The sequence below is a fragment of the Natrix helvetica genome (assembly GCF_964273705.1).
Source record: "Natrix helvetica genome assembly, chromosome: 1".
Lineage (NCBI taxonomy): Eukaryota > Metazoa > Chordata > Lepidosauria > Squamata > Natricidae > Natrix > Natrix helvetica.
The window spans coordinates 70,495,019-70,521,471 of record NC_138548.1 but is presented as its reverse complement, the minus strand read 5'-3'; the positions used below and the strand labels follow the sequence as shown (position 1 = coordinate 70,521,471).

General features: G+C 41.9%; 2 protein-coding genes across 2 annotated transcripts in view; one reads left to right on the top strand and one right to left on the bottom strand.

Moving 5' to 3' along the window:
- Window positions 1-6,453: 6,453 nt before the first annotated feature.
- On the bottom strand, window positions 6,454-24,662 carry ZFYVE19 (zinc finger FYVE-type containing 19). The gene is made up of 12 exons (XM_081969580.1): window positions 24,548-24,662; window positions 23,535-23,683; window positions 21,217-21,338; window positions 20,682-20,735; window positions 19,405-19,565; window positions 18,499-18,644; window positions 15,661-15,775; window positions 13,630-13,836; window positions 9,265-9,338; window positions 8,535-8,630; window positions 7,098-7,252; window positions 6,454-6,830 (listed from the first exon to the last, which is right to left on the bottom strand). The coding sequence occupies exons 2-12, from the start codon at window positions 23,586-23,588 to the stop codon at window positions 6,758-6,760; spliced, it is 1,257 nt and encodes a 418-aa protein (XP_081825706.1). The 5' UTR covers window positions 23,589-23,683; window positions 24,548-24,662; the 3' UTR covers window positions 6,454-6,757.
- A 209-nt stretch (window positions 24,663-24,871) lies between these two features.
- Window positions 24,872-26,453, top strand: part of DNAJC17 (DnaJ heat shock protein family (Hsp40) member C17) — a 32,117-nt gene continuing 30,535 nt past the window's right edge. Inside the window, exon 1 of the mRNA XM_081950187.1 lies at window positions 24,872-25,038. Within this exon, the coding sequence (XP_081806313.1) occupies window positions 24,961-25,038 (78 nt within the window). The 5' untranslated portion in view covers window positions 24,872-24,960. The remainder of the gene's footprint in view (window positions 25,039-26,453) is intronic.

Below are 26,453 nucleotides of genomic sequence, written 5' to 3'. Positions count from 1 at the left end.
AGTAAAAATCATTTCTTTTTTTATTTCCATACAAACCTCTTCCTGCTCTCTGCCAGGCAGTCTTATTTTTTCAAAGCTGAAAACCTGATATTGTGAGGTTATACTTCACTTTGTTATCTTTTAATTATTTTTTTAATGGTGTGCCCAGCCATTTTAAAAAAATGTACATTGGTGCATGCATCTAACTGGGAAGTGACTTGCTGCTGCTGAAGGAAATGAAAAGACATTTGTGGTTGAAAACAACTATGGAACATGCATTACTATTCGGAAGTTGGCTAAAGGTGTGCAAATGCTAATCAGTTTCTTAAATGGTTTTCTACCGTGCATTTTCTATCATACTCGTTTGACCAGTTCTTCGAGGCTGTAAAACTTTTTAGTTTGACACCAAGGGTCAAAAAGAGGTTGGGACTTGAGGATTAGATTTGATGTGTTTAGAGAAATACTGTAGACTGTCAACAAAAAAATGAAGGAAATATTAGATCTGAAGATGAGCCTGGAAATATTTTTCTCTTGAGAATGTCTTTCTTCTACACACCTGCATTTTTCTGGCTACATATTGCAAACCAAACTCATAACTGAATTCTGAGTCTGAAAGAAACAAAATCTCTATTAATCCTGACCTCTACTTTTCCTATTTTATCAGCATCTATATTCTCAAAATAAGGCCTCACGGGCAGACTGACCTGAACATAAAATCAAATATCATATAATGTTAAAACAACAAGAAACATTGTTATGGAAAAATTCAAGAATCTGTATGATATCAGATGTTTTCCCGCTCTTTAGAAGGAATTGTCAAATTGGGTGACGCAAAGGTGATAAAGCCAACTTTACTAAGTTATCTTCACTAACTTAATCTAAGCCAGTGTTTTTCATACTCGGCAACTGGAAGATGTCTGGGCTTAAACTCACACAATAGGAATTGGGTGGATTGTGGGAGTTAATAACCATACATCTTAGAATTGGAAAAACACTGATCTAAGCTGTAACAGCAACTATAGGTAGTCCTCATCTTATGACCACAAATGAGCCCCAAATTTCTGTTGCTAGTGAGACATTTTTAAGGTGAATTTTATGACCTTTCTTGCCACAGTTGTTAAGTGAATCACTGCAGTTAAGTTAGTAATGCAGTCGTTAAGTGCGCCTGTCTTCCCTATTGGCTTCGCTTGTCAGAAGGTAGCAATGTCCCTGGGTCACTGCAACCCTCATGAATATGGGTCAGTAGCCAAGTGCCTGAATTTTGATCAAGGGACCATGGGGATGCTGCAACAGTTGCAAAAAGAGTCATAAGGCTCTTTTTCAGCGCTGTTGTAACTTCAAACAGTCACTAAATGAACTGTTGTAAGTTGAGGACTTGTAACTGACGTCCAATCTTGAAAAACTAAGTGGGGCTAGATTTGGTTAGTACTTCCAGGAAGATTGCCAGGCAATATCAAGTCTCGATAGAAGAGAATATTTGTAGCTCAGATCTGAACTGTAGAGTCCTTTGTGCTCTATGAGCTTGGTTGTTTCCTTGCAGATGTTTCATTACCGAACTAGGTAATATCATCAGTAGTAATAGGAAGTTGGGTTTGCTCTCATTTTGTACACTAATGGTTTGCCCTGCCAGTGTTGGTGGTTCCTCTATTACAGTGATAACAAATCTTTTCCGCAACGAGTGCCCAAACCGGAATGTGCATGCATGCGGCGGACTGAAGCACTGGAAACCTGAAGACTAGCTGGCCTGAAAACAGACCGAAAAATAGCCTGAAAACAGCCTGAAAAACAGCCAGTTTTGGGGCCGTTGTTTCGGCCTTTTTTGGTCGTTTTCTGGTGCTGTGGCAGCCATGAAGACCAGCTGAAACCAGAAGAGCAGCTGGCAATGGTGCACGTGCCCAGAATGGGCTCTGTGTGCTACCTCTGGCAAGACTGCCATAGGTTCGCCATCACGGCTCTATTAGATAGTTGTTTACTGTTAACTTGTTTGTTTAAGTTGGTGGTTCCTTCATTGGGACATTGTGTACTTCTTGATTGCTAGTCTAATGTTAATCTTAGTGTTACTCTCCACCCAATTAGATGTTGATTGCTGGTGAGGAGGTGTTTTGGTCTGTTTGATTCCTTTTTGAATTTTAGATTTGTATTTTGAATGGCATGTAGACGTTGTTTATCTCCATGTGCTGTTGATGGCCTATATGTCTAAATGTCATGCTTTCAGGAATTCTCTGATGTTTTTGGACTTAGCTCGATCTTGGATCCACAGAGTTTCCCAAATGAAACTATGGTTGAATCTGTCCATGTATTATAAAATTAAGTTTTCAAAACGTCTTCTGATTCCTAGTTGGTATTCATCAATGCTCTCTACTAGTCTTCCCCATTTGTCCTACATAGTGGCTATTTGCAGTTCTTAGACTGTATATTGTAGATGATTCCTGTTTTGGGGTGGGGGGTTGGTGGGTTTTTTTGTTTACTTAGGATGTTTCTGGGGGCTTTAGTTGGTTTGTGTGCTATGATGATCCCATAATAGTTTGTAGATTGAAATTGTCTGTTGATGTTTTCTAAGATGTTTTTGATGGATGTCAGTGATAACCTTTTCAGTTTGTATTGGTTGTGCTATATTGGATTCAGTGGTCAGGTACTTTTTGATAAAGTTGTTTTGAAATCCATTTTGTTGGAAGATGTTGTTTCCTTCCTGTTTACTTTTGCTGACGTTCATGGTTGCTGCAGTGTTTGTGCTTGTTTAGTGTTCTTGCATAGCTTCTTTTATGCATTGTTGGTTTGTTCCACCCTTGTGAATTTTATTGTTATATTTTAATATCAATCCATAACTGGGTGATTTTTTCAAAACCCAGTGTAATTATTGTTGATTCTTTTGAAAGCTTATTTATTGGTTTCCTGGGGGATTTCAATGATTTGTTCATTGATTTAATCTTTGTGATATACTTTTAATGTTGTAATGTGCTTAAATGTGTAAGTAAATTATTAACTTTCAAAATAGTTTCAACAAGCATTATAAAAAGTTGCCATTATTTCCCAATACAGAACCATCAATTAAATCTTTGCCATTTTTATGTGACAGTTAAAACTTGCTGCTCTTTGAAGTATTCATTGTACCTTTGGAAGGTATCCAAACCTGGTAATATGTACATTGCTACAATGGTAGAAATTGTGCAGGCATTACTGGATTTATTTATCTTGCAATTACCATAGAACCTGGGACAATTTGAATGAATCTCTTTGTCTGTCCATATCTGATTGCATTGAGATTCTTGCTAAATTCATGACTTGGCATAGAAGGTTGTCCTTTAATTCACCCAAGTCACAATTACATGCAAAGGACAAAAGTTTCAGTGAGGATAGTATTACGAGCTCAGCTATTGATAGATATAAATTAATGCCAGAGTGTTTTTGTTGTTGTTGGCCTTTTACGTTGCTGAACACAATCTTAACTTCTTAAAACAGATACATTTAAGAGCCAAGGTGGCACAGTGGTTAGAGTACAGCACTACAGGCTACTTCAGCTGACTGCGAGCTGCAGTTTGGCAGTTCGAATCTCACCGGCTCAAGGGTGACTCAGCCTTCTATCCTTCTGAGGTGGGTAAAATGAGGACCCAAATTGTTGTGGGCAATATGCTGACTCTGTAAACCGCTTAGAGAGGGCTGTAAAATCACTATGAAGCAGTATATACCATATAAGATGCACCTTTTTCCCTCAAAAAAAAGCGGCTGAAAATCTGGGTGCATCTTATATACTGAATACAGCATTTTTTGTCTCCCGAAACCCCGCCCCTTCACCAAAATGGCTGTGCAGAGCCTTTAGGAGCCTTGTAGAGTGCTCCTGGGGGCTAGGGAGGGCATAAATGAGTGAAAACAGGCCGTTTCCGCCCCCAGCCCCAGGAGCACTCTATAAGCCTCCTAAAAGCTATTCAGGCCCTTTTTTGAGAAAAAACGGGCCATTTTTTTGCTCGTTTCTGGCCCCACCCCCACTCCCCAGGAGTACTCTATAAGCCTCCCAAAGGCTATTCGTGCCATTTTTTTAAAAATGGGCCCATTTTCGTGAAAAATGGGCCGTTTTTGGGAGGTCTGCAGAGTGCAAAAACTTTTTTTTAAAAATTGCCTCTTCAAAATCTTGGTGCGTCTTATACTCCGGTGCGTCTTATACTCTGGTGCGTCTTATACTCTGAAAAATACGGTAAGTCTAAGTGCTATTGCTATGGCTAAATTCAGTTTCTGCAGAGCTGTCAATTGCCCTAAATTCAGATACATAGAATAAATTGGCCATATGGATTCATGTATTCAAGACTAAGTTAATTTGGAGAAAAGCAGAACAAATAAGGAGCATGTAAACTCATTTATTATTTTGTGTGATTGTCATCTGAAATATTCATTTTAAGGGCTGCTTTAACCTTTGAGGAACATACTGAAGACCTTACCACAAGGCAGGAGGGGATAAAGAAAATTTAAAAATAGATAAAATAATGACATTTAAATAAAATGAAAAAGAATGACTTAGTTTAATTATTTAAATTGAAAGTTCACTGTATATTGGAAATCATACACTAATGGAAATCATTTGTTGATTCCCAAGTTTAAAACAAGAAACAAATCACAAACAAAACATACACCCCATTCTGTTCTATAAGCTATACCTACAGAGAGAATCTCTCATATAGAAGAGATGACAAGATGAGGAAAGAGCTGCAGCAGCGTGAGGTTTATGGTTGATTGTCAAGAGAATTTGAAGGGTATCAAGAGCCATCTTGGCACCCTCTCCCCATCCCATATATTATGCATGTAACGTAAGGCCAACATTGAACATCAATGAGGTACCAGTGGGCTGCATTAATACCGTGTTTCTCTGAAAAAACAGACCCAACTAAAAAATAAGCCATAGCATGATTTTTCAGGATGTTCATAATATAAGACCTGCCCCCCAAAATAAGCCCCTGTTAAGATTGTCGGTCAGACACATTTAGTACTGTATTCCCCCCAAAATAAGTCCTAACCTGAAAATAAACCCCAACACATCTTTTGGAGCAAAAATTAATATAAGACCCAGTCTTATTTTCGGGAAAACATGCTAGCTGGTTGCTTATGCCTCTTGAAGCCTGAAACCTGGATGAGAAAGGCAAGTGGACACACTTCTCTCCACCAGGTGCTCCAGGAGGAACAATTCTAGTGAAACTTGACAATGAGGAGAGGAATGACATACACCTGAAATGAAAAAATGATGTCTCAGGAATTAAGTATCTGAGAAGTCTCAATTTCATAGTTTCTTAAACACCCACATTTCAATCAATCAGCTTGTCCCATGTGCATTTCAACAGACGATTGATATAACTGAAAGAAAAATTAGTGAGTGGAGGCATAGTTGGGTTATGACAGGCATGTCCAAAGTGCGGCCCGGGGGCCAAATGTGGCCCTTTTTCAAATTTCAAGCGGCCCGCAGCCTCTTCTCCCCACTGGAATTATTTGTTTAGTCTTTCATAAAATACCGTATTTTTCGAAGTATAAAGATGCATCTTTTTCCCCTCAAAAAAGAGGCTAAAAATCTGGGTGCATCTTATACACTGAATACAGCATTTTTTGCCTCCCAAAACTCTGCCCCCTTCACCAAAATGGCTATGCATAGCCTTTAAGAGGTTTTCAGAGTGCTCCTGGGGGCTGTAGAGGGCATAAATGAGCAAAAATGGGCTGTTTTTTTGCTCAACTTTGCCCCCCCCCCAGCCCCCAGGAGCACTCTAGAAGCCTCTTAAAGGCTATTCATGCCCTTTAAAAAAAAGGGAGAGTTTGGGAGAGTGCAAAAACTTTTTTTTTAATTTGCCTCGTCAAAATCTTGGTGCATCTTATACTTCGAAAAATACGGTAGTCAATTCGCATTTAATGTTAAGGGTTCAAAGAATGTCAGGCTGAATGATCGGCCCCACACATTTTCACCTCACCAAATCTGGCCCTCCTTGCAAAAAGTTTGGACACCCCTGGGTTATGAGATCAGCATAAGGTAACAGAAGCTTTTTTACAGATATGAACCTGGAATGGCACTGACCATTTTGCTTGGTCTCTGCAAAGACTTTTCCATATCCTGTAAAAACCCAAACACTTCATGATCTTTGGTGAGGAGTCTCAATGGGAGGCATGTTGGAATGTACATGATGCAGATGTGAACCTCAATCCAATTAGGCAGCCTCAGGAATGTCAATGGACTGCCTAAGGCAGGGGTGTCCAAACTTGGGAACTTTAAGACTTGTGGACTTCAACTCCCAGAATTCCCCAGCCAGCATGGCTGGCTGGGGAATTCTGGGAGTTGAAGTCCACAAGTCTTAAAGTTTCCAAGTTTGGACACCCCTGGCCTAAGGCAACAGTTTCTTTCTGAGGACAGTACATAATTTTTAAAGTCTCACATTTTTTTGATGCTGCTAATAATCAGAAATATAAGGCTCTAATTTTTTTGTAACAGAGAAACAGAGCACAAGTTCATTGCACCATTTTCTGCGTATCCTTTATTATCTTTTTAAATATTCATATTATATTTTTCCACTAATCATGGTCCTCAGGAGCACAATAACCTTCCTATTTAACCGTATCCCTCTCCATGGCTTATTCACAAAACAAGCCAGCTTCAGTGTCTCATTTAACTTCATTGCGAATGCTTGTTCTTGCCAAGTGCAGGTTTGCCCTTCCTCAGTATTCCACGGTTGATTTTTGTGGCCCAGCTCGATGCACAGTGGAAAAATTTCTGGCCGATGCCTTTTTCAAACCTTTCCCATCCTGCTCTTTGGATTCATTTTTGCTGGCGGGGAGGACGATAGCCAGATGTTTTGTGCTCCTTCCGATCATACTCATTGTGGCTTTCCCTAAAACCAAAGCAGGAAATTTAACCAATATTGAGCAAAAGTTGGCTATGCCAATCAGGAGAGTCGGGTACTATAAGCAAAGCAACCAAACGTTGACGTATGAGACAGACATATGAAGGTAGTCTGTCGTTTTAACACTATATATCCTGCCAATTATGGTAATTCATTTATGGAGTCTTCAGTTCAAGAGGTTTGCTTCAGCCTTTCTATGTCCTAAAGAAATAGCAAGAGAACTTGCGTCTTACCCAATGACGCTTGGTCTGTTACCTGAAGCAGCGCTGGCAATAGAGGTCGTCATCACAGCTGTGGCAGCGCACAGTGGCATCTTCATTGCAGATACAGCACCAGGGTAATTCTTCCTCATCACTGTCTGGTATTTTGGCAGGCGAGATTAGCTGTTTAGCAACAGCTGGAGCTTGTGCCTAACGGAGGAGATACACAAATGCAACCACATTATGGAAAATCCATAGTAAGGGTTCCTCCTGGTTTTAAAGGACAGGTGTGGACATAGGCACCACTGTCTTCTTCCATACATTTCCTCTACATCTATTCATCCATGAAACCCAAAATGTATTTCCGAAATAGCTATTTGTGTAACACGAGTGGACATTTAACAAGATGTTGTCATTTCACATTTTATTCCATTCAAAAATAAATGCATTAATCAGATGGTAGGAAGGAGAAAGATGAGCTGGGTACTTAGAAGGTGTAGGCCAGGGGTCGGCAACCTTAAATACTCAAAGGGCCATTTGGACCCGTTTCCCACAGAAAACACTGGAAGCCCCCCATTCAATTCTGGAGCCGACCGGAAGTCCGGTTCCCCCACCATCGAGTCTCCTCCTAGTGCAGTGTCCTTTTTCCTCTACCTGTCCTACTGAAAGCCCTATCAATTGTGGAGCCAACCGGAATACTGGCCCCTTACCACAGAGTCTCCTCCTGGCATGTTATGCTCCCCCGCACCCCCGCCTCCCCAACCTGGAAGCTCCTCTCAAAATTGTGGCGCTGACTGGCGACAGGGAGCCACAGAAGAGGGATGGAAGAGACACACGCGGCTCCAGAGCCACGAGTTGCCAACCTCTGGTATAGGCTGAGAACCCAAAGTCAGAGACAAGAACATAGAAGAACAGAGAGTTCAGGAACTCTGGTTTCTAGTGCTACGTTTACCTACTGAGAAGTAATCTAGCTGAATACAGTATAGGATTGCAGCCTAAATTTATTTTGAATGTATGCTAAGCAAATATCCAGGCTGGGTATTTGACAGGAAAAGCAGTGTGCATTCTGAGCCAGGATGCCCTGGTTTAAGGCTTGCATCTCTTCTACATAGTCTCTACCCAGTGCAATGTAGGATTACTAAAATACCTATAATAATTCTTTAGATAACTGAAATGTACCTATTTTTAATGCCTGACAATTCAAGAATGCATTCCCATTCACTTTCCCGTGCTTACATAAACATCAACCATACTATCCAAACCTGGCAGGCTGCTGCCAATTATGTATAGAAACTGGCCAGCCCTGTGCAAAATGACGGTTAAGTATTAAGCTTGGGTCAAGTTGATCCTGGGGAAACTATTTGTCTTTCAGCTTCAGGATAAGATCCACAGGTATTTGAGGGATCTGACTATTTGTTGGCTCTTAGTTGCAGTCCTGAAGATACCAGGCTTCACAATGCCATGCATGCGTGTATCCAGGGGTGTTGCTTGCCTTGGTTTTCTCAGTAGAATTCGACTGCACAGTTGCAGACTGATTTGGGGAAATATTGAAGCCACTTGCTTCGTCCAGAGCTGCTTCTTCAGTAAGCTGGTAACAAAAAAATAAAATATGCAATAAAGTTATTTATTAAATTTATTGGTCATTCATCTCTCTTTCAAGGAACAAGTTCCCTCAGAGTCTGCTCCAGTCTACTCTCTTAATTTTCAGTTTAGCAAGCGTCCATCTAAATAAGCATTTCAAATTTCAAATCCTTACTCAGCTACAAAACTTAAGGTAAGGCATGTGCTACGTTCCGGACTCTAGGGGGCGGTTCTCATCTCCGTTTCAAAGCCAAAGAGCCAGCACTGTCCAAAGATGTCTCCGTGATCATGTGGCCAACATGACTAAACACCAAAAGCACACAGAACGCTGTTACCTTCCCACCAAAGGTGGTTCCTATTTTTCTACTTCCATTTTTACATGCTTTCGAACTGCTGGGTTGGCAGAAGCTGGGACAAGTAACGGGAGCTCACTCGAACTGCTGAACTGTCGGCCTTTCTGATCGACAAGCTCGGCGTCTTAGCCACTGAGCCACCGCGTCCCTCTATGAAACTTACAAAGCCACATCTTCTGAACTCACTCAGGAGATTAAAAAGGTTAATACACAGGGAAAAACCAGGCTTGGGTGTGAAGTAAAAGGTATCAGATTAACTCTGGAGAAGTAATGTCAGCTGCAAGAGACCTGTTTCAAAACTCTTTGGATGGCTTCCTCCTCTTCTTCATCACTATTGGGGAGTTTGTAATCATCCAAAGTAACTGTTGAAGAAAGAAAAAGAAAACTAAAGATGTAATAATGATTTCATAAAGGTAGCTTTTCATCATTTTCATCATTTCAAGTTACTGCAAACATCCACAGATCATGCTGTACAACATACTGCCTTGCCTTCCATAAATTCTCTCATACAGTGGGACCTGTAATCTTTCAAGTCCTTATAAAGCAGAAGAGAGAATAAGGGACAGCCCAACTTCTATCAGTTCTGATTTGAAAGGTCCTGAAAGATCCTCAAATAATCTCCATCCCATCCTCTGATACACACATTCTTTGGTCTCAAGTTGGCCATCCTCCTCATCTTTGTTCTCCTGGGTCCTTTTCTCAAAAACATTATTTTCTCCTCTGTAATTGATCTGTTCACATTCATCCTCAAAAGGGTTGTGTTACTTTCACTTTCTGGAAGGATTCAGAGTGGTATCTCACTTCTGACACCACCTTCTCAAAGCCAGTGTGATGTCTAAGCATCAGAGGTTTGCCTTTTTCCATTGCCAGGGATAATCTAACATATTAATGTTGGCAGCCCACTATACATGTGCCACTCACAGCTTGCCTGCAATATCACAATTCATTTTAGCTCTGTATTAATTTTTAAAAAATCCCTCCATACACTGATTTCTACATATTAGGTTTCTACTAAAACGGCCAGCTTTGTTTTCTTTAGTTCCTTGGCTTCATGAGAGAAATGACTGTGCTATCGTGTTTCCCTGAAAATAAGACAGGGTCTTATTTTATATGACCCCCCCCCCCCGAAATATGGTCATGGCATTATTATTGGGGGGGAGGTGATGGGGCGAGTCATGAGACTCCGCTTCAGTTTCTGAAAACCAGCACTACCAAGTGAGCGAGGCTGGCTGGCTGTGATGGCTCGGACTCGGCGGGGCTCATCAAAAAATTAAAAAAAGAGAGAGAAGCGGGGGAGGAGAAGGGAAAGTGTGTGTGGGGGAAGCACAGCTTAATGGTATTCAATATCCTGCAAGGCGCATTTCTTGCCCTTCAGTTCCAGGGACTTAAAAGCTCCTAATGCACTTCCTCTCGCTAATGTCCACAGAGAGTTTAATATGAAGGCCGATTGATGGGGATTCTTCTCTAGTGTCTGGGACTTTTTTTTCCCCCTTCCTCCACTCCTCCTTTTCTTTTCTTTGCAAACAGCAGAGCCACGCCAGCTGAACAGGGTGGAGATGAGGCGGGTGGGATGCTTGGGATCGGGGAGGGGGGGAGACTGCTGAAGAAAAAGAGGACTTTCTCAGCGCCTCTCCCTTCCTTTAACCTCCAGGCTTCCCCACTCGCACAGCCTCTTCCTCCCTTTCCTCCTTTCTCTCCATGGCAGCCTCGCTTTCCAAAAGGCGCCAGGAGAAAAGGAAAGGGTAAGCGACTTCGGCGGCCGCCACTGAACATGCCCCTTCGGCCACTCAGGCACACTTAATACAAAGGTAGAAAGGGAGCCCGGCTGCCAAAAGGAGGCACCGCACCCGGGGTCCCGAGAAGTTTAGGGGCCAAGCGGAGAGGGCAAGAGAGATAGAGGGGGGGGGTGCGAGGGGTGGCAGGGCTGTTGGGTTTCTGCACGACCATCTGGCGACATGTAATGGGCTGGGCAGAAAGTGTCGCTTCTCCAGAGCCCTGTCAACCTTTGGGGGCAAGTTTCCTCTCCTACTTCTTCCACTTGGAGGTAGTGGAGGGCGACCAAAGGGATGCGCCCACCCAAACCCCGCACCCATGTCACTGCAACCATCCAACATGGGACTGAAGGAGACCCGGGTGCAAAACATGACACTTTTAAACACGTGCAAAAAAAGAAAAAACAATCACAACCCTCTCCTTTCTCCTCACCCATGCCGCACACCCACTCTACATTACCCCTACCTTTCGGATTTGGTGAATTTCCGAAAAGCCTGCTGTCTGTCATTGCGCATGTGTTTAAGTAGTTTGGAGGGGAGTGTTATTGGGAGGGGGGCTTATTTTAACCAATGTGCTGAAAAGTCTGATTGGGCTTAGTGTCAAGACATGTCGTATTTTCGGGGAAACACAGTAGCGTGCTGCTGATATGCCAGTGGGACAACTATATGAGCAATATATGACCATGGTATCCTGTTGCGCCGACTGGAGGGGTTGGGGGTCAGGGGCACCGTTTTGCGGTGGTTCGGCTCCTACCTCTCTGGCCGGACGCAACGTGTGTTGGCAGGAGAGCAGAGGTCGACCCTATGCCCCCTTACTTGTGGGGTGCCACAGGGGTCGGTCCTCTCGCCACTCCTGTTCAACACATACATGAAGCCGCTGGGTGAGATCATCCGTGGTTTCGGGGTGGGATATCATCTGTACGCTGATGATACTCAGCTGTACATTTCCACCCCGAACCACCCCAACGAAGCCGTCGAAGTGATGTCCCGGTGTGTGGAAGCCGTACGGATCTGGATGGATGACAACCGACTCAGGCTCAACCCTTCCAAGACGGAGTGGCTGTGGGTTCCGGCTCCCCGGTTCAACCAGATAATTCCATCTCTGGCCATTGGGGGCATTCAACTCGCCCCCGTGGAGCGGGCGCGCAATTTGGGCGTCCTCCTAGATGCCAGGCTGTCCATGGATGAACATGTGACAGCCGTGGCCAGGGGGGCGTTCCACCAGGTTCGCCTGGTGCGCCAATTGCGCCCCCTATTGGACCGGGACGCCCTACGCACAGTCACCCATGCGCTGGTGACGTCTCGCCTGGACTACTGTAACGCTCTCTACATGGGGCTTCCCTTGAAATGCACTCGGAGACTGCAGTTGGTCCAGAATGCGGCCGCGCGGGTGATTATGGGGAGTACCAAGTACTCCCATGTGACACCTCTCCTGCACGAGCTGCACTGGCTTCCTGTGGTCTATCGAGTGCGTTTCAAGGTCTTGATTACGATCTTTAAAGCGCTCCATGGCTCAGGACCTAGTTACCTGCGGGATCGTATTCTGCCCCATACATCCCTACGACCCATCCGCTCGCACAGAGAGGGACTTCTCCAGGTGCCGTCCACCAGACAGTGCCATGGGGCGGCGCCTAGGAGCAGAGCCTTCTCTGTGGCGGGCCCAGCCCTGTGGAATGACCTCCCCCCGGATATTAGGACCACTACTGACCTCCGCTCCTTCCGTGTCAAGCTCAAGACCCACCTTTTCCAAATAGCTGGCCTGGCTCAACCATAACTTTGTATCGCTCCTGATGGGTTTTTTAATTTAGTAATTTTATTTAAGGGGATTTTAAATTGTGTTTTTAATTGTCTTTCACTTATAAGTCAACTCTCCTCCATGCACATATGTATATGTCTCTGTTCTTTTTGTATATATGTTTGTCTTATGTGTATTTTTATTTGTTTTGATTGTACGCCGCCCCGAGTCCTTCGGGAGAGGGTTGCGGCTAATCAAATAAAAATTATTATTATTATAATATTGAAGTAAGCTGTTTTAAAGAAAGTATACTTGAGATGTAAAAATCAATATACTTTAGGGTGGAGGAAGCATCTGCAAAACCTCCTGTGGAGGATTAACCCAAAGTCAGAACCTCCCATTTGGAAGTCCTATAGACAGATCCTACAGACAACAGCAGTGAGCCAATCAGTTGTGCCACAATGATCACAATGCCCCAGACTGACACGTCATCAGGATGATTGCATAAATCATAATCCAAATCTTGAAAAGCAAAAACAAAAGAGCCTAACGGCCCATCAGCCGCTGAGCATTGCCACATGATGGTGCCAGGCTTGGAGAAACCCCCATGAATGTACTCTGTTTGTCTGGCCCGTTGGAACAAAGAGAGCTTTGATTCACAGCTTTGCTTCTGAAACAAACAATTTCTGTTAACGTCTCTTCCCAGCTATCAGTACCTATTAATTATCTGCTTTTAAATGAATCAACATCCGAGCACCAGGAAATGGAAGTTCTTCTGAGAATTATGACTAGTAGTCCACCAAGATTTGTTGTCAAGTAAACTAAAACAGGGGTGGGGTTCAGCTGGTTCGGACTGGTTTGTGCAAACTGGTAGTTCTGGCGATCAGTTGGCCCCGCCCACCCGCCCCTGCGCTAGTCTGTCCTATATTTCCTTTGTTTGAAGACCAGCTGAGAGGCACGGCAGAGCGGATTGCCATGCCTCAGCTGTTTTATTCACCAGGGCTGCAGCAGAAGGAAAGTTTTAGAGCTGTTTTCAAATACACTGTGCGCACGCTCAGCAAACCTGTTGTTACAGCGGCTGAATCCCACCACTGAACTAAAGTCTTCCTGAGCTGAACCCGAATACCTCTTTGTTACGTACTGTACCTGTCTCAGGATCTTTGCCTTTCAAAACTGCCAATCGCTTGGCCACTTCCAAAATCTTTTCTTCCCTCGTGTTCTCCTCCCTGAGTTCAGCAGCAGCCTGCGCCAAGAGTTTACTTTTCTCCTCCTCCAACTGCCTGAGGGACAGATCGGAAATGCCCGCAGTGCCATCTGTTTGATTTAAATCATTCCAGTTCTGTGTCCTCACTTCTGAAAACAGCAGAAACGTAGAGAATTCACAGCTGCACCACAATCACTCAGCCATTACAATAATTTGTCAAAAATAAAACACGTCACAGTCTAAACCAGTGATGGCGAACCTACGGCACGCATGCCACAGGTGGCACGCGGAGCCATTTGTCAGGGCACGCAAAGCGTTGCCTTGCCAGATGGCCAGCACACATGTGTGCGCTGGCCACCTAAGTTCACCCTTTTTTAAAGCCATTTTTTGCCCTCCCCAGACTCCAGAGGCTTTATAGGAGCCTGGGGAGGGCGAAAAGAGCCTACCCCCCGGAAGCTTCATGAGCTTTCCTGAAGCCTCCGGAGCGCAAAAAACCAGCCCTACGGGCAAACTAGAAGTTCGGGCTTCCAGTTTGCTCGGAGGTTCGTTTTGACTGCTCCGGAGGCTTCAGGGAAGCGTCTTGAAGGTCGCTGAAGCCTCCTGAGGGCTTCCGGGGGGGAGGCTGTTTCACCTCACCGGGCTCCTATAAAGCCTCTGGAGCCTGGGGAGGGTGAAAAAAGCATGCAAAAAATGGGGGGTCGTGCCTGTAGTGTGTGCATGCGCACTGGGGGGTCGCACATTGCATTATGGGTGCGGCACGCCTGCACACGATTCCCCTGCGCTCCCCCCACTTATGGCACGCGAGCCAAAAAAGGTTCGCCATCGCTGGTCTAAACATTCTTAATTATGCCACAGTTTAATCATACTAGAGTCAGTTTATTCGTTCAATTGCTACTTGTCTCATAATAAATTAAGTTTGAATATGAGATTTTAAAAGACACGAGATAATTCAAAGGTTTATAGCCGGTTCACCCATCTCTTCTGTCTTTCCCATACAAATTTGAGTAGTGTTTTTTAAATCTTCAGTCAGCCTCTGATCTAAGAGTTTTCCTCCTGTCAGCACTCAGCACTCAAAAAGCCTGTGTCAAACAAGGCAGGAAACAAGAATCCCTATAGCCTACAGAAAGATTTTGCCTTGATTGGGGATAAGACTATTAATATGATAGCTCTTTTCAAATATCTGACAGGGTGTCACACGCTGAAGCAAGTAATAATCTACTCTCTACCTTCCCTGAATGCAAGCACCAAATAATAACCATGTTAGGAAAATGCAAATTTCAGATGAGCCTTAGGAAAAGGTTTTTGACAGTGAAGTGCTCTTTGATAATGGAGCACAATGTGGCAGATCATTTTCTTGCTGGGTGTCTTAAAGCAGAGACTGAATAGGCAATTATTTGATTCATCCATTAATAAGTAGTGACATTATCTCAATAAAATCTGAAGACAAATAGAAACCGTAGGATTTTAGTGGCAATTCTTCACCAAAATTGAACTGGGTGCTAAAGAGGCAGAGGTGGTATTCAGCAGGTTCTGACCAGTTTTGGAGAACTGGTAGCGGAAATTTTGAATAGTTCAGAGAACAGGTAACTACCACCTCTGACTGGTCCTGCCCCCATCTATTCTCTGCCTGCTAAGTCCCAGCTGATCGGAAGGGAATGGGAATTTTGCAGTAACCTTCCTCTGGAGTGGGAAGGGAATGGAGATTTTACAGCATCCTTCCCCTGCCACGCCCACCAAGCAATGCCGCGCCCACCAAGCCACACCCACAGAACCAGTAGTAATTTTTTTTTGAATCCCACCACTGGGAGGAGGGCTTGGAATCAATGCAAAACTCTGGAAGGGCCATATTTGCAACCCCTTGATCAAGAACAGTAGTGCGGGGGGGGGGGCACTTTGTTGCATGAGATTTCAGGACCTACTTGCTTCCATTTCTATATCAAAGCTAAGAATCCATATTAAAGCTAAAGAGAAACCTTGAGATGTAATCATGAAGCCTCCACTCTCATCAATGGCGACTTCTTCAGCCATCTGGTTCAGCAGGTCGTCTGATTGCTCCACTTGGGTCTTGCTGTTGGAGGCCTCGTATACCTGACCAAAGCAAGAGAGATACAGGTAATTACATTTAATTAAGTTAAATTAAATACAGTTAAAACAAGAACTGCCCGGGAGGAGGCACCAACGTCAGGACGAGACGACATGCGATCTCAATGCTCTGAGATCGGTGCTGATACTTTTGCCACTGGGTGGTCCAAACGGACCTAAACCATCCCCCAGAGACGGTGAACAGGAAGAATACGTCCTGCTGATCTCAGGGACATCGCAAAGTCCCTGATCGATCCAGGAGAAGTTCTTCTAGCTGGCGACAAAAGCACAGCCCCTAGGCTGATGAAGTTGGGGTGGCTCCAAAATAGAAGGATACAGAAAGAGAAAGTATTTTCAGATGGTGAGGAATTTTTACCGTTTTAAAAGAGATTGCCTATAAAAAACTTAAAGTTAATTTAAATTTGGGGAACAGAAGAAATAAGCAGCGGAATTAAGCTTTGAATGGTTTTGGATAGTGGGTTATCTTACTTTTTAAATGCTATTTTCATGGATGGAATTTATGCAAGCCTTTTAAAATGAATGGATTAAGTTTTCTACTTCTATCTTTTTTTAATTATTATTATTTGAACCTATGGACTAAAATTCTCCTTCTTCATTACTGTGTGTGTTTTTTCCCTTTTTCTTCTCTATTTCATTCAAGAATTAGCCTTTTTTAAAACTTGGAATATAAAAAAGATACAAAAGGCAACAAAGAAAATTGTAACAACAGAGGGAAGACAACTCTGCTACTCGGAGGCTGGAGGTTTGTGTAATGGAAACAAAACACTTTTACTTTCCTCACCAATTATTCTGGCTTGGCATTTCAAGGTCTCACTGTTTTGTTTATAGAGAGTGATAAGAAGAAAAGCATATAGATGTTCCTTTGAAGTATATCTTTAACCAGAGAAAAGTGAAAATAAGTCCTTATTGTGAATTTTGCTTAATCTTGTAAAACCTTCCAAGCCAGAGCAGCAGTGTTTGTCAGCTGGAAATAATGGCACAATCTCAACAGCAGAAAGAAACTTTAAGTTTGCAAAAGATATTGTTAGAAATTCAGAAATTATCAAACACATTTGAGAGGACGGAGAAGAAGTTGGAAAATCTAGAGCATCTAACAATAAAATATGATGAAGAAGATGGAGATGTTTATCAAGTGGAAAAAGTGGAGGTTAGAGTCCTAAAAACCGAAGAGAAAAATGACCATAAAGAAATCAAATCCGCTGATATATATGGTGATTGGTTTGTATCTGGAAATGGAAAGAGTGGGATATGGAAAGAGGAATTAGATGGAGGGGAACTCTACCCCAGATGGCAAGATACAGTAGAAGAAAAATAAAAGAATTTATGGATTTAAAGAGAGAAATTTTATTAGCAACATCATTGAAAACACCACTGACAATTAAAAACAAGCTGATCAAGGAAACAGAAGAAGGCCATCGAAATTACATGAGAGACTTAATAAGCAATGAGTTGCAAAGAGGAGTCCACACAAATTTGATTAAGGAGGTGATTAGAGGACTGATACCACAAATGGCAGAAGACATGAGATCGTTTTGCTACTGGAAAGATACAGGTTGATAGATGAAAGCGTATAATCTAAAACTAGTTAAACTTAGTGAAATTTAGTGACAATAGATATAGTTAAATAAATAATTGATAATGATAATAATGTATACATACGTATTGCTATGATAAGTAATAATTGGATATAAATATTGAATGGTACCTATGAAAGGCAGATTATATTTTTTTGGTTATATATAAAAGTTAATAAAAAAGAAATAAGTTAAATTTAGTTAAGTTTTGATTATTAGGGGGGGAAATGTTATGATAAAGGATACAGTTAAACAAAGGAGGGATAATGATAACAACGTATATATATGTATGGGTACAACATAAGGAAATTGGATATAAATTGTAAACAGCGATTTGGAAAGGAGGATTAGAAATTTTGGTTACTAAATATTATGGATGTTTAGCCAGAATAGGCCATAAGGATTCAGTGTTATTGGAGGATATTAGAAAAAGCAAATGAAATGCCAGTAGGTGGTTATGTTTTAAATCTTGGTATATTTTAGGATGAAGGACGTTTAAACAATTATAGTCAAATGAAAATGGAGGTATGATGATGGTAATATGTATAAATATATCTGAGTTAAAATACTTGAGTTAATATGAATTATGGTTGATGACTGTGGAAGAGATGCACAAAAGTCTTTTGTAACCAACTGATACACTTTCTACAGTATGTAAAGAAGGAGAATTCTTTGTGTTGTGTTTGTTTTGAAAATGAAAATAAAAAAAAATATGTATGTATGTGTGTGTATATGTGTGTGTGTGTGTGTGTGTGTGTGTTGTATTTGTGCAACATTAAAAATAAAAATATGGTTTTTTGCCTGGATGGTTTTCTGTAATGAGCCGAAGGACAGAAAGGGGAAGTAGTGAGCTCCCTCCCATATTTGGGCATACCAGGGGTTGTAACACAAATACATACATACATACATACATACATACATACATACATACATACATACATATATATACACACACACATACACACACACACACATACATACATACATACATACAACTGCCCATATATTAATGATTTTCCTTTCTGTCCCATTTAAACATAGCAATCTGGGGGAAAACAGCCAGATAATTTTCAAACATTTTGCCTGGTTAGAAAAACTCTGGGAAAGGTCTGTTTTTAAGCAATGGTAGCTTACAGGTCTGGGGGCTGCAGATGGAAGGGTTCTGCCTTTCAGGGCTGCCAAACGGTCCTCCATCTCTTGAGTTGTCGGAATGGGTCTTCCAGAGTTCACTTTCAGGGCCGCCAGCCTAGATTCTATCTCCGCCTGAGATGGGATAGATTCTGCGTAATTTAAAAGCAGATGTATTTGCTAATAGTGATCAAAAGAAGCAAAAAAACTATTTCCACACATATAAGCCAATGGCAAAATGGCACATTTTAAAATGAAGAAGCTGGCAGTGTTGATTCTGGGTTACAGAACTGTCAATATTGGCCACACCATGCACCCATCAAAAATCTTCTCTGTTGAATAGCAAGTTGCTCAGAAAAGGGCACCTAATCTTTCAGCTGTGAACAGAAAAATTGCTGCATTGTTCTCTCCACTCCCCCCCGCTACACTGATGATGTTACTCAGCCCGGTAACAAAACATTTTCAGAATGTCATACAAACTAAGAGAATAGCAACCACCCAACATTAAATACTTGTAAACAAAAATTTACAGGGAAAGGGAGGGAAGAGAATATATGTCTCTAATTTCACATGCTCATTGTTAATCTGCTATGGCAAGGGTGTTCAAACTTGGGAACTTTAAGACTTGTGGACTTCAACTCCCAGAATTCCTCAGCCAGCCACTCTGGCTGGGGAATTCTGGGAGTTGAAGTCCACAAGTCTTAAAGTTCCCAAGTTTGGACACCCCTGTACTATGGAAACAAAAATCGAGGCGTTGATGCTCACATTGCCTTTTTACAAAATGTTTCAAGAGCATAAGTCAGGCAGCTTCTCTGTTTGCATGTATAAACCGCACATTAAGAATTCTGTTATTGAATTCTGATTTATGTTCTATCTGCAGTGGGGTCCAGCATGAAAATATGAGCCACTCACTAGGCCTTGCTGCCTTCTTGAGCCTCTCCAGTCTCTCTGTCAGAATCTTATCCTCTTTTGATAACTCTCGATATCTGGAGTCTGTCTGACTCTGAGATTTCACCAAGCCCTTCTGAGGGTTCTGCGTCTGGTTTTGCTTAGCTTCAAGAGCTGCAATCCGCCTGCAAAAACAAGTCCTGAATTAACGGGATTATCAGAAATGCTTCTCTAAGACTTGATTCGCACACACACACACATGCAGAATTTAATCATTGGGTGACAAATTACACGTGAGCCTTGCAAGACACAGAAGCAGAGAGATATTTGCCAAGTTCATCCACATGTCTCACTGAAATAAAACAGCACTGACTCATCCAGCAACCTTCAAGCACAAGTGAATGGATCAATCCTTACAGATAGCAGTTGCACTTAGAATTATATACCATTCCATGACGCTTTACAGCACTCTTGAGTGTTTACAATGTCAGCCTATTGTCCCCAACACTCCTCATTTTACTGACCTCGGAAGGATAGACGGCTGAGTTGCTCAGGATCAAACTCCTGATTGTGGGCAGAGTTAGCCTGCAATACTGCATTCTAACCTAGGGGTGACAAACTCAAGGACTGGGGGTCGGATCCAGCCCACGGGGTGCTTAGATCTGGTCTACAGAGCTGAAGGACCAGCCTGCAGTGCCTCTATCAGCGAAAACAGAGCTCCATTTTGCTGGCGGAGGGTTGCTAAGACACTGAGCTTGTCTATCAGAAGGTTGGCAGTTCAGCGGTTTGAATCTCTAGCGCCACCTAATGAAGTGAGCTCCCGTTACTTGTCCCAGCTTCTGCCAACCTAGCAGTTTGAAAGCACATAAAAATGTAAGTAGAAAAATAGGGACCACTTCAGTGGGAAGGTAACAGCGCTCCGTTTGCCTTCGGCGTTCATGCCAGCCACATAACCACAGAGATGTCTTCGGACAGCGCTGGCTTCTCAACTTAGAAACGGAGATGAGCACTGCCCCCTAGAGCCGGAAACGACTACCACGCATGTGCAGGGGAACCTTTACCTTTACCTATAGTGAGAAAATTGTTGAAAAGTCCTGCTCTAGTTACTTTGAGAAAGAAATTACATTTTTTTTGGATTGTTAATACAAGGAATTCAAATCCTGCAACAAGTAAAGGAATTTTAAAATGGCTATTAAATGGCAAAGGCCACTTGTGATTCATCACAACGCATATATACACTTTGTTTTACAAATATATAAAGATCACAAAGCAAAACTGGTTTTGTGATTATTGGAACTCACTTTTTATAGTTCTCTGGGGGAGACCATCTAGCTGAATTTGACTGTGATGGTGCGCTGAAAAGAAAAATAATCATAAAATAGAGGCTAAAACTGCTTCACTATAAAATGTATAAACATTGGGACTAATTACCAATATTTTATTTGGCTGAATCTATCTCTCTAACACTTGGAAGTCAGAATATGTGCAAAATAAATATATTTATAGTGCATTAGTATTGTATATAGCACAACCTTGTCTGCATTCCTTGTGTGACACATAGTCAGGTATCATGAAAGTTGATATATCTCATACAACTGCCCCCCCCAAATGAGAAAGAAACTCTGAGCCAATAAGCATCTGAACTTAATACCAGAATTCATCACCCAGAAAAATCTTTTAGCATTGTAGAATAAGAAATATGGTGGCACATTTCCAAAACGATTGTGTGGATTTCAGCTAATACACAGAATGCTAAAGTGGCAACTCACTTGAGTTGATTGAACTCGGTAATTTTGTCAGTCCATCACTTGGATCAGAATTCAGTTCTGTTCTTACCTTGTTAACTCTCCATGGCACTGCTTGCAAACCTTCTGCTGAGTGTCCCCACAACGAGGAACAGTGGCACTGAATCCAAGGCAGCTTGAGCAAAATCCTCGACCACAACCCTTGCAACCATTCTGAGAGGGGGGGGAGATATCAATGGAGGAAAGCAAACTTATCAGACTGCTGCAGGACGACTGTAAGGTTCCTCCTTATATAAGACTAGCTGATAACCTAGCGTTGCCCGGATATTTATTCATCCTAATCCATACATTTGTCCTCAAAAATAATCCCAGACCAAACGTAATTTCTAATGTTGGTTTTTCCCCCTTGCCTCATGTGGAGTACTGTAAAGCCATTACCATGGCAACTCCACTGCGCTGTAAAGCAGAAGCCATTTTAAGGCACAACATGCTGTATCTTAACATAATGCACACTCTGAGGGGTGTTAGGGGTGTCTTATCCCCACAGTATTTGTTTCATATGTGGTACACAGTCATCAGTGTACCACGTTTGGTTGAAATTGCTCAACGCATTCCAGAGTTATGCTGGAACACACACACACACACACACACACACACACACACACAGCGCCATTTTTAGGTAGGTAGGTAGGTAGGTAGGTAGGTAGGTAGGTAGGTAGGTAGGTAGGTAGAGATAGATAGATAGATAGATAGATAGATAGATAGATAGATAGATAGATAGATATACTATCTATCTATCCCATCTATCTGATAGAATAGACAGAATAGATAGAAGATATATCTATATATCTTCTATCTATTCCGTCTATCCTATCAGATAGATAGATATAGATATAGATTCATAAGGAGGTACTTCCATACTGTGGTGGTTGTGGGGCTGGGTCTAGCTTGGTTATCTGGGGAGAGTTTGATCCTGTTCGGCCTGAGAAAGTGACCAGGGTCCTCAGGATTGATAGGACCTTGTGTTACATTCACGTCACTCCTGGCTGGTTAAGGCCTCCTGGGGAAGAAAATGTGGGTCTTTGTTCCTGAGTCAGGGACCCTGGGCATGGTTTAGAGCTCATTTCCTGGTTGTGTGGGTGATTGATTAGATTATACCCGACTGCTATATGTTTTACTTTTATTTTTTATATTGTGTATTTTACATTTTATTTTGATTTATTGTAAACTGCCTAGACCATGTAAAAGTGAGATGGACAGCTATAATAAACAAACAAATAAGCAAGCAAGTCATCTTGAAACCGAATTCTCTTGTTGTAGAAAGCCAACAGGCTCCTTCAAAGCACATGTCTGACGTACAGGAGCACGGAATATAACACCTCTATGCTATATCGTTTATTTTATCCTGTTCACATTCTACTATTTTTTTAAAACAAGTAATGGCAAGAAATATTGAAACAGTTACCGATCAAAACAACAATGCAAACAATAAACAAAGAGTAGGGAAAACAAAAGAACTGAGATGCCACAGCATATACTATAGTGATCATTAGCTAATCAAAATAAATAATCAAAAGACATAGAGATTTTTGGGAAGAAGTCTTTTCATATTTTCCTTAGGAAGAAGTTGGTGTCATATGCTATTATTTAAATCATTTCCCCCCACCATTTATGAGTTCCTCCCACCCAGTTTTACGACGGATAAAACATCATCAGTGATGCACTGGCAGATAAAACATTGATATTTACTGGATAACTTCTTAAAAGCAGTCATATGCTTTCAAACTCTTCTCAAAATCTGTTATTTTCATCCATGTAACGAAAAAGATGACATGGAATCATGCATCAGCACCACACATTTTACCCTGTGAATATTTTAGCATTAATATATGTGTTCACCATTGTATTTCACGTAACCTATTTAATTCATTTTATGTCAATTCTCCACTCACTGTGCATCAAAACAGACTGATCACTCTTCAAAGTGAAACCAGAACCATCTTCTGGGACCTTTTAAGGAAAGATCCCTTATTGGTTATTTTATTATAGAAAAACAAAACAATCAAACAACTGAAACTGAAAGGCAGAGACTTGCTTAGCATCCATCATTTATTTATTAATTCAAATTTGTTATAGCTGCCCAACTCCAACAGACTCCTGGCAGTATACAGGACCAAACATCCATAAAAACAAATTCATATAAAATATTAAAGTAACTAGAAATATTTAAAAATATCTAAAACTGATTACAGGAACCAAAAGAAGCATGAATCTGAAACATGAAATCTGTATGAATTTCACTGGAAGAGAATTTCATATTTTACTGTATGAAATCGCATTTCTCTTGACACAGATTTATCAAGTTAAGTTTCTGGAAGTGCTGACACTGAGTAATAAAGAAAAACTTGCCTGTTTCTTGAAGACAGTAAACTTTGATGCACAGCCATAACACCTCTTATCCATAATGCCAGCTGAGTTGGTTCTTAGAGTTTTCACAAAAAATACCAGTGGAGGCAACGTGATTCTATTTTGTCTGCAAGCAGCTATCCCATGGTTCGCTATTCAGAGATAGAACAAAGAATAAAAGTGAAGTATAAAATGCTGATAATGATTCGATAAAAACATTATCTACTAAAGAGGTGACAGTGGTACTTTATTTTTCTTTCATAATAAAAAAACCCATATATTTGGTTACCTAATAACAATTAAAATTATGGAGAAACAAACAAAAATGCAAAGATTAGGCTTTCTCAACCCAGTATCTTACAAATGTGTTAATCCTAAACTCCCTAATTCTTAACTAGAACAATTCCTGTAATTCATTTTATCTTTACAATATTCAGAAGCATGCCCATAGCAGATCAACATACAACAGTCTTTTCCAAAAAGTAGGTTCTATTCACAACAGAATAAAACAGCACAAAACTTTATTGAAAGGGGAATCAAATTTATAATCATAAATGATCATTTATTATTATCATTATTACATTAACTCTTCTGAAAAGATACAAGTTTACTTTTGGATATTTTTCTCTCTCCCTTCCTTTCTTCATTGACTGCCACGGTCAGTTAGGGAAATAAATCAGCACCCTCCCGTATGAACAACTTTTCAAGCCTGTCACCCCTTAAAGATGCAGATCAAATCCCCACCGTGTCCAGTTAGGTATGGAAAACTACAATCACAATTAGGAATTATCGGAATTGTAGTACAACACATCAGGAGAGTCTTGGATTGGGGAAGGTTACCCCAAGATGCTCACCCCCCCCCCAAAAAAAAGGTTAAGAAACTTTATGAAAGGAAGACTAATTTAGCCTGATGACTTGATACTCTAGTCTAGTCTAATCCAGCAGGCCTTTTCTGCCTTTTTCAAAGTCTGGCTACTGCTCCTTTTAACGCAAACAACGACCAGGTGTATACTTACAGCGCTTCTACGACCCTGGGGGTCTTAGTGGGTGACATGCAATACAATACAGTACTGTTCTGTAACTACATTTCCTAGAGACTCTTCCCCGCCCACTATCCCTGACGCAACGCTTGCTGGGGGCTTCGGCGAGTTGTCCAATCGCGGCTCCGGAATGGCATCACGATGACAAGGGCCGACCAGGCATGCTGGGAATTGTAGTTCGCTCGAGTTCCATCTTCCGTCCGAAGAAGAGACGTTCCTAAAGGGAAAAGCCCACGTTTCCCAGAAGCCAAATCGCTGTCAGGGTCGGGGGGAGGGGCGAGTGGAGGGGGGGGGGGACGAAGGAGTGGAGGAAGGGAGGGGAAAAAAAAAGCTCGAGCGAGAATCATCCCGGTGGGGAACTGTCTGAAAGAAGCGAGCCTTGAGGGGAAATGGCGGTCGATAAAGAACTGCTGGAGTTGGACCTCTACGCGCTTCTGGGAGTGGTCGACAAAGCGACGGATAAAGAGGTTAGGGAGGCCCGAGCTGGGGGAACCCCGTTTGATAGACGTTGGAGACGGTCCGAGTTTCGTTTCCCAAGCCATGCGTAAAACACGACGCCTTATAGGATAGAGGTCCCCGCCGATAAGAGAGCTCCGGGGTCTGGTGTCTGAGGCTGGGGCCTCCAGATGCATTGGATTCCAAATCCCATCATTCCCAGTTATGGCAGAGGGGGGTCGCGGGTGCAATGCACGTGGAAATGGTCCACGGGGTGAAAAGCGGCCCTGAGTAAGCTTTACTACAGCTGTAAATGGGGCTATTCTGCACATTTGTTTAAAACGTGCCAGGACTGGTATCAAGGCTTGTCCATTGAGTCCAGGATAGGGATTCTTGGTTTGTCCTAGGCTGATGGTTTTCCTGTCTTCGCTAAATGTCTACAGATATTCTCAGTCATCCAGGTCATGATTGTCCCAAAGGTGCTTTTTCAAGAGGCAACTGGACTTTCTGGTTTTTTAATTTTTCTTTGAAGACTTTTCGCTTCTCATCCAAGAAGCTTCTTCAGCTCTGACTGGATGGTGGGGAATATAAATCCTTCCATTCCCCATCATCCAGTCAGAGCTGAAGAAGCTTCTTGGATGAGAAATGAAACGTCTTCAAAGGAAAAAAAACAAGAAAGTCCAGTTGCCTCTTGAAAAAGCACCTTTGGGTTTTCCTGTCTTCCTGTGCCAATATTTGGTTGCGCCTTAGAAGGCTTGAGGAACAAGACCTCAAGGACAAGCTTTGTGGGGGAGGAGCTGACGTCACAAGACACGACGTGCGATCTTGGAGCTCCAAGATCGCAGTTGATATTTCTGCCGCTGGACGGTCCTTTTGGACCTAAACCATGTTGCAGAGACGGTGATAGAGAAGAGTATGTCCTGCTGATCTCAGGGACACCGCAAAGTCCTTGATTGATCCAGGAGAAGCTCTTATTTCCGACGACAGAAACGCAGCCATTGAAGCTGCTGAAGTTGGGACCGCTCCAGAACGGAAAGAAAGTGGAAAGAGAAAGTGTGTCGAATTGGTGAGGAAATTTTTATTATTAGAAAAGAGACTGCCCCTAAAAAATAAAGCTAAATTAAAATGGAAGACAGAAGACAGCAAGCGGCGAAATTAAGCCACATTAAACTTAGTGTGTTATCTTTTTTAAATTTTTCTTTTTATGGCTGGATTTCTTGCAATGTTTCCTATTTTTTAAACTGATGGATTAGTTTTTCTTCTATTTTTTATCCTTTTCTATACCTATGGATTAAAATTTTTCTTTTTTTTTACAATGCTTGATTGGATTATTTTTTCCTCTCCATTTAAGAATCTTTTTTTTAAAGTTTGGAACATAAAGAAGATATAAAGAGGAATACAAAGAGGACTGTAACAACAGAGGGAAAGGAAGTAACACTGCCACTTA

Coding starts and splice junctions, on each gene's coding strand:
- ZFYVE19 (XM_081969580.1), bottom strand. CDS start 23,588: ATGGATAAGAGGTGTTATGGCTGTGCATCAAAGTTTACTGTCTTCAAG. Junction 9,339..13,629: donor AGGCAAAGATCCTGAGACAG/GTACAGTACGTA, acceptor TTTCTTCAACAG/TTACTTTGGATGATTACAAA. Junction 7,253..8,534: donor ATTCTACTGAGAAAACCAAG/GCAAGCAACACC, acceptor CTCCTCCGTTAG/GCACAAGCTCCAGCTGTTGC.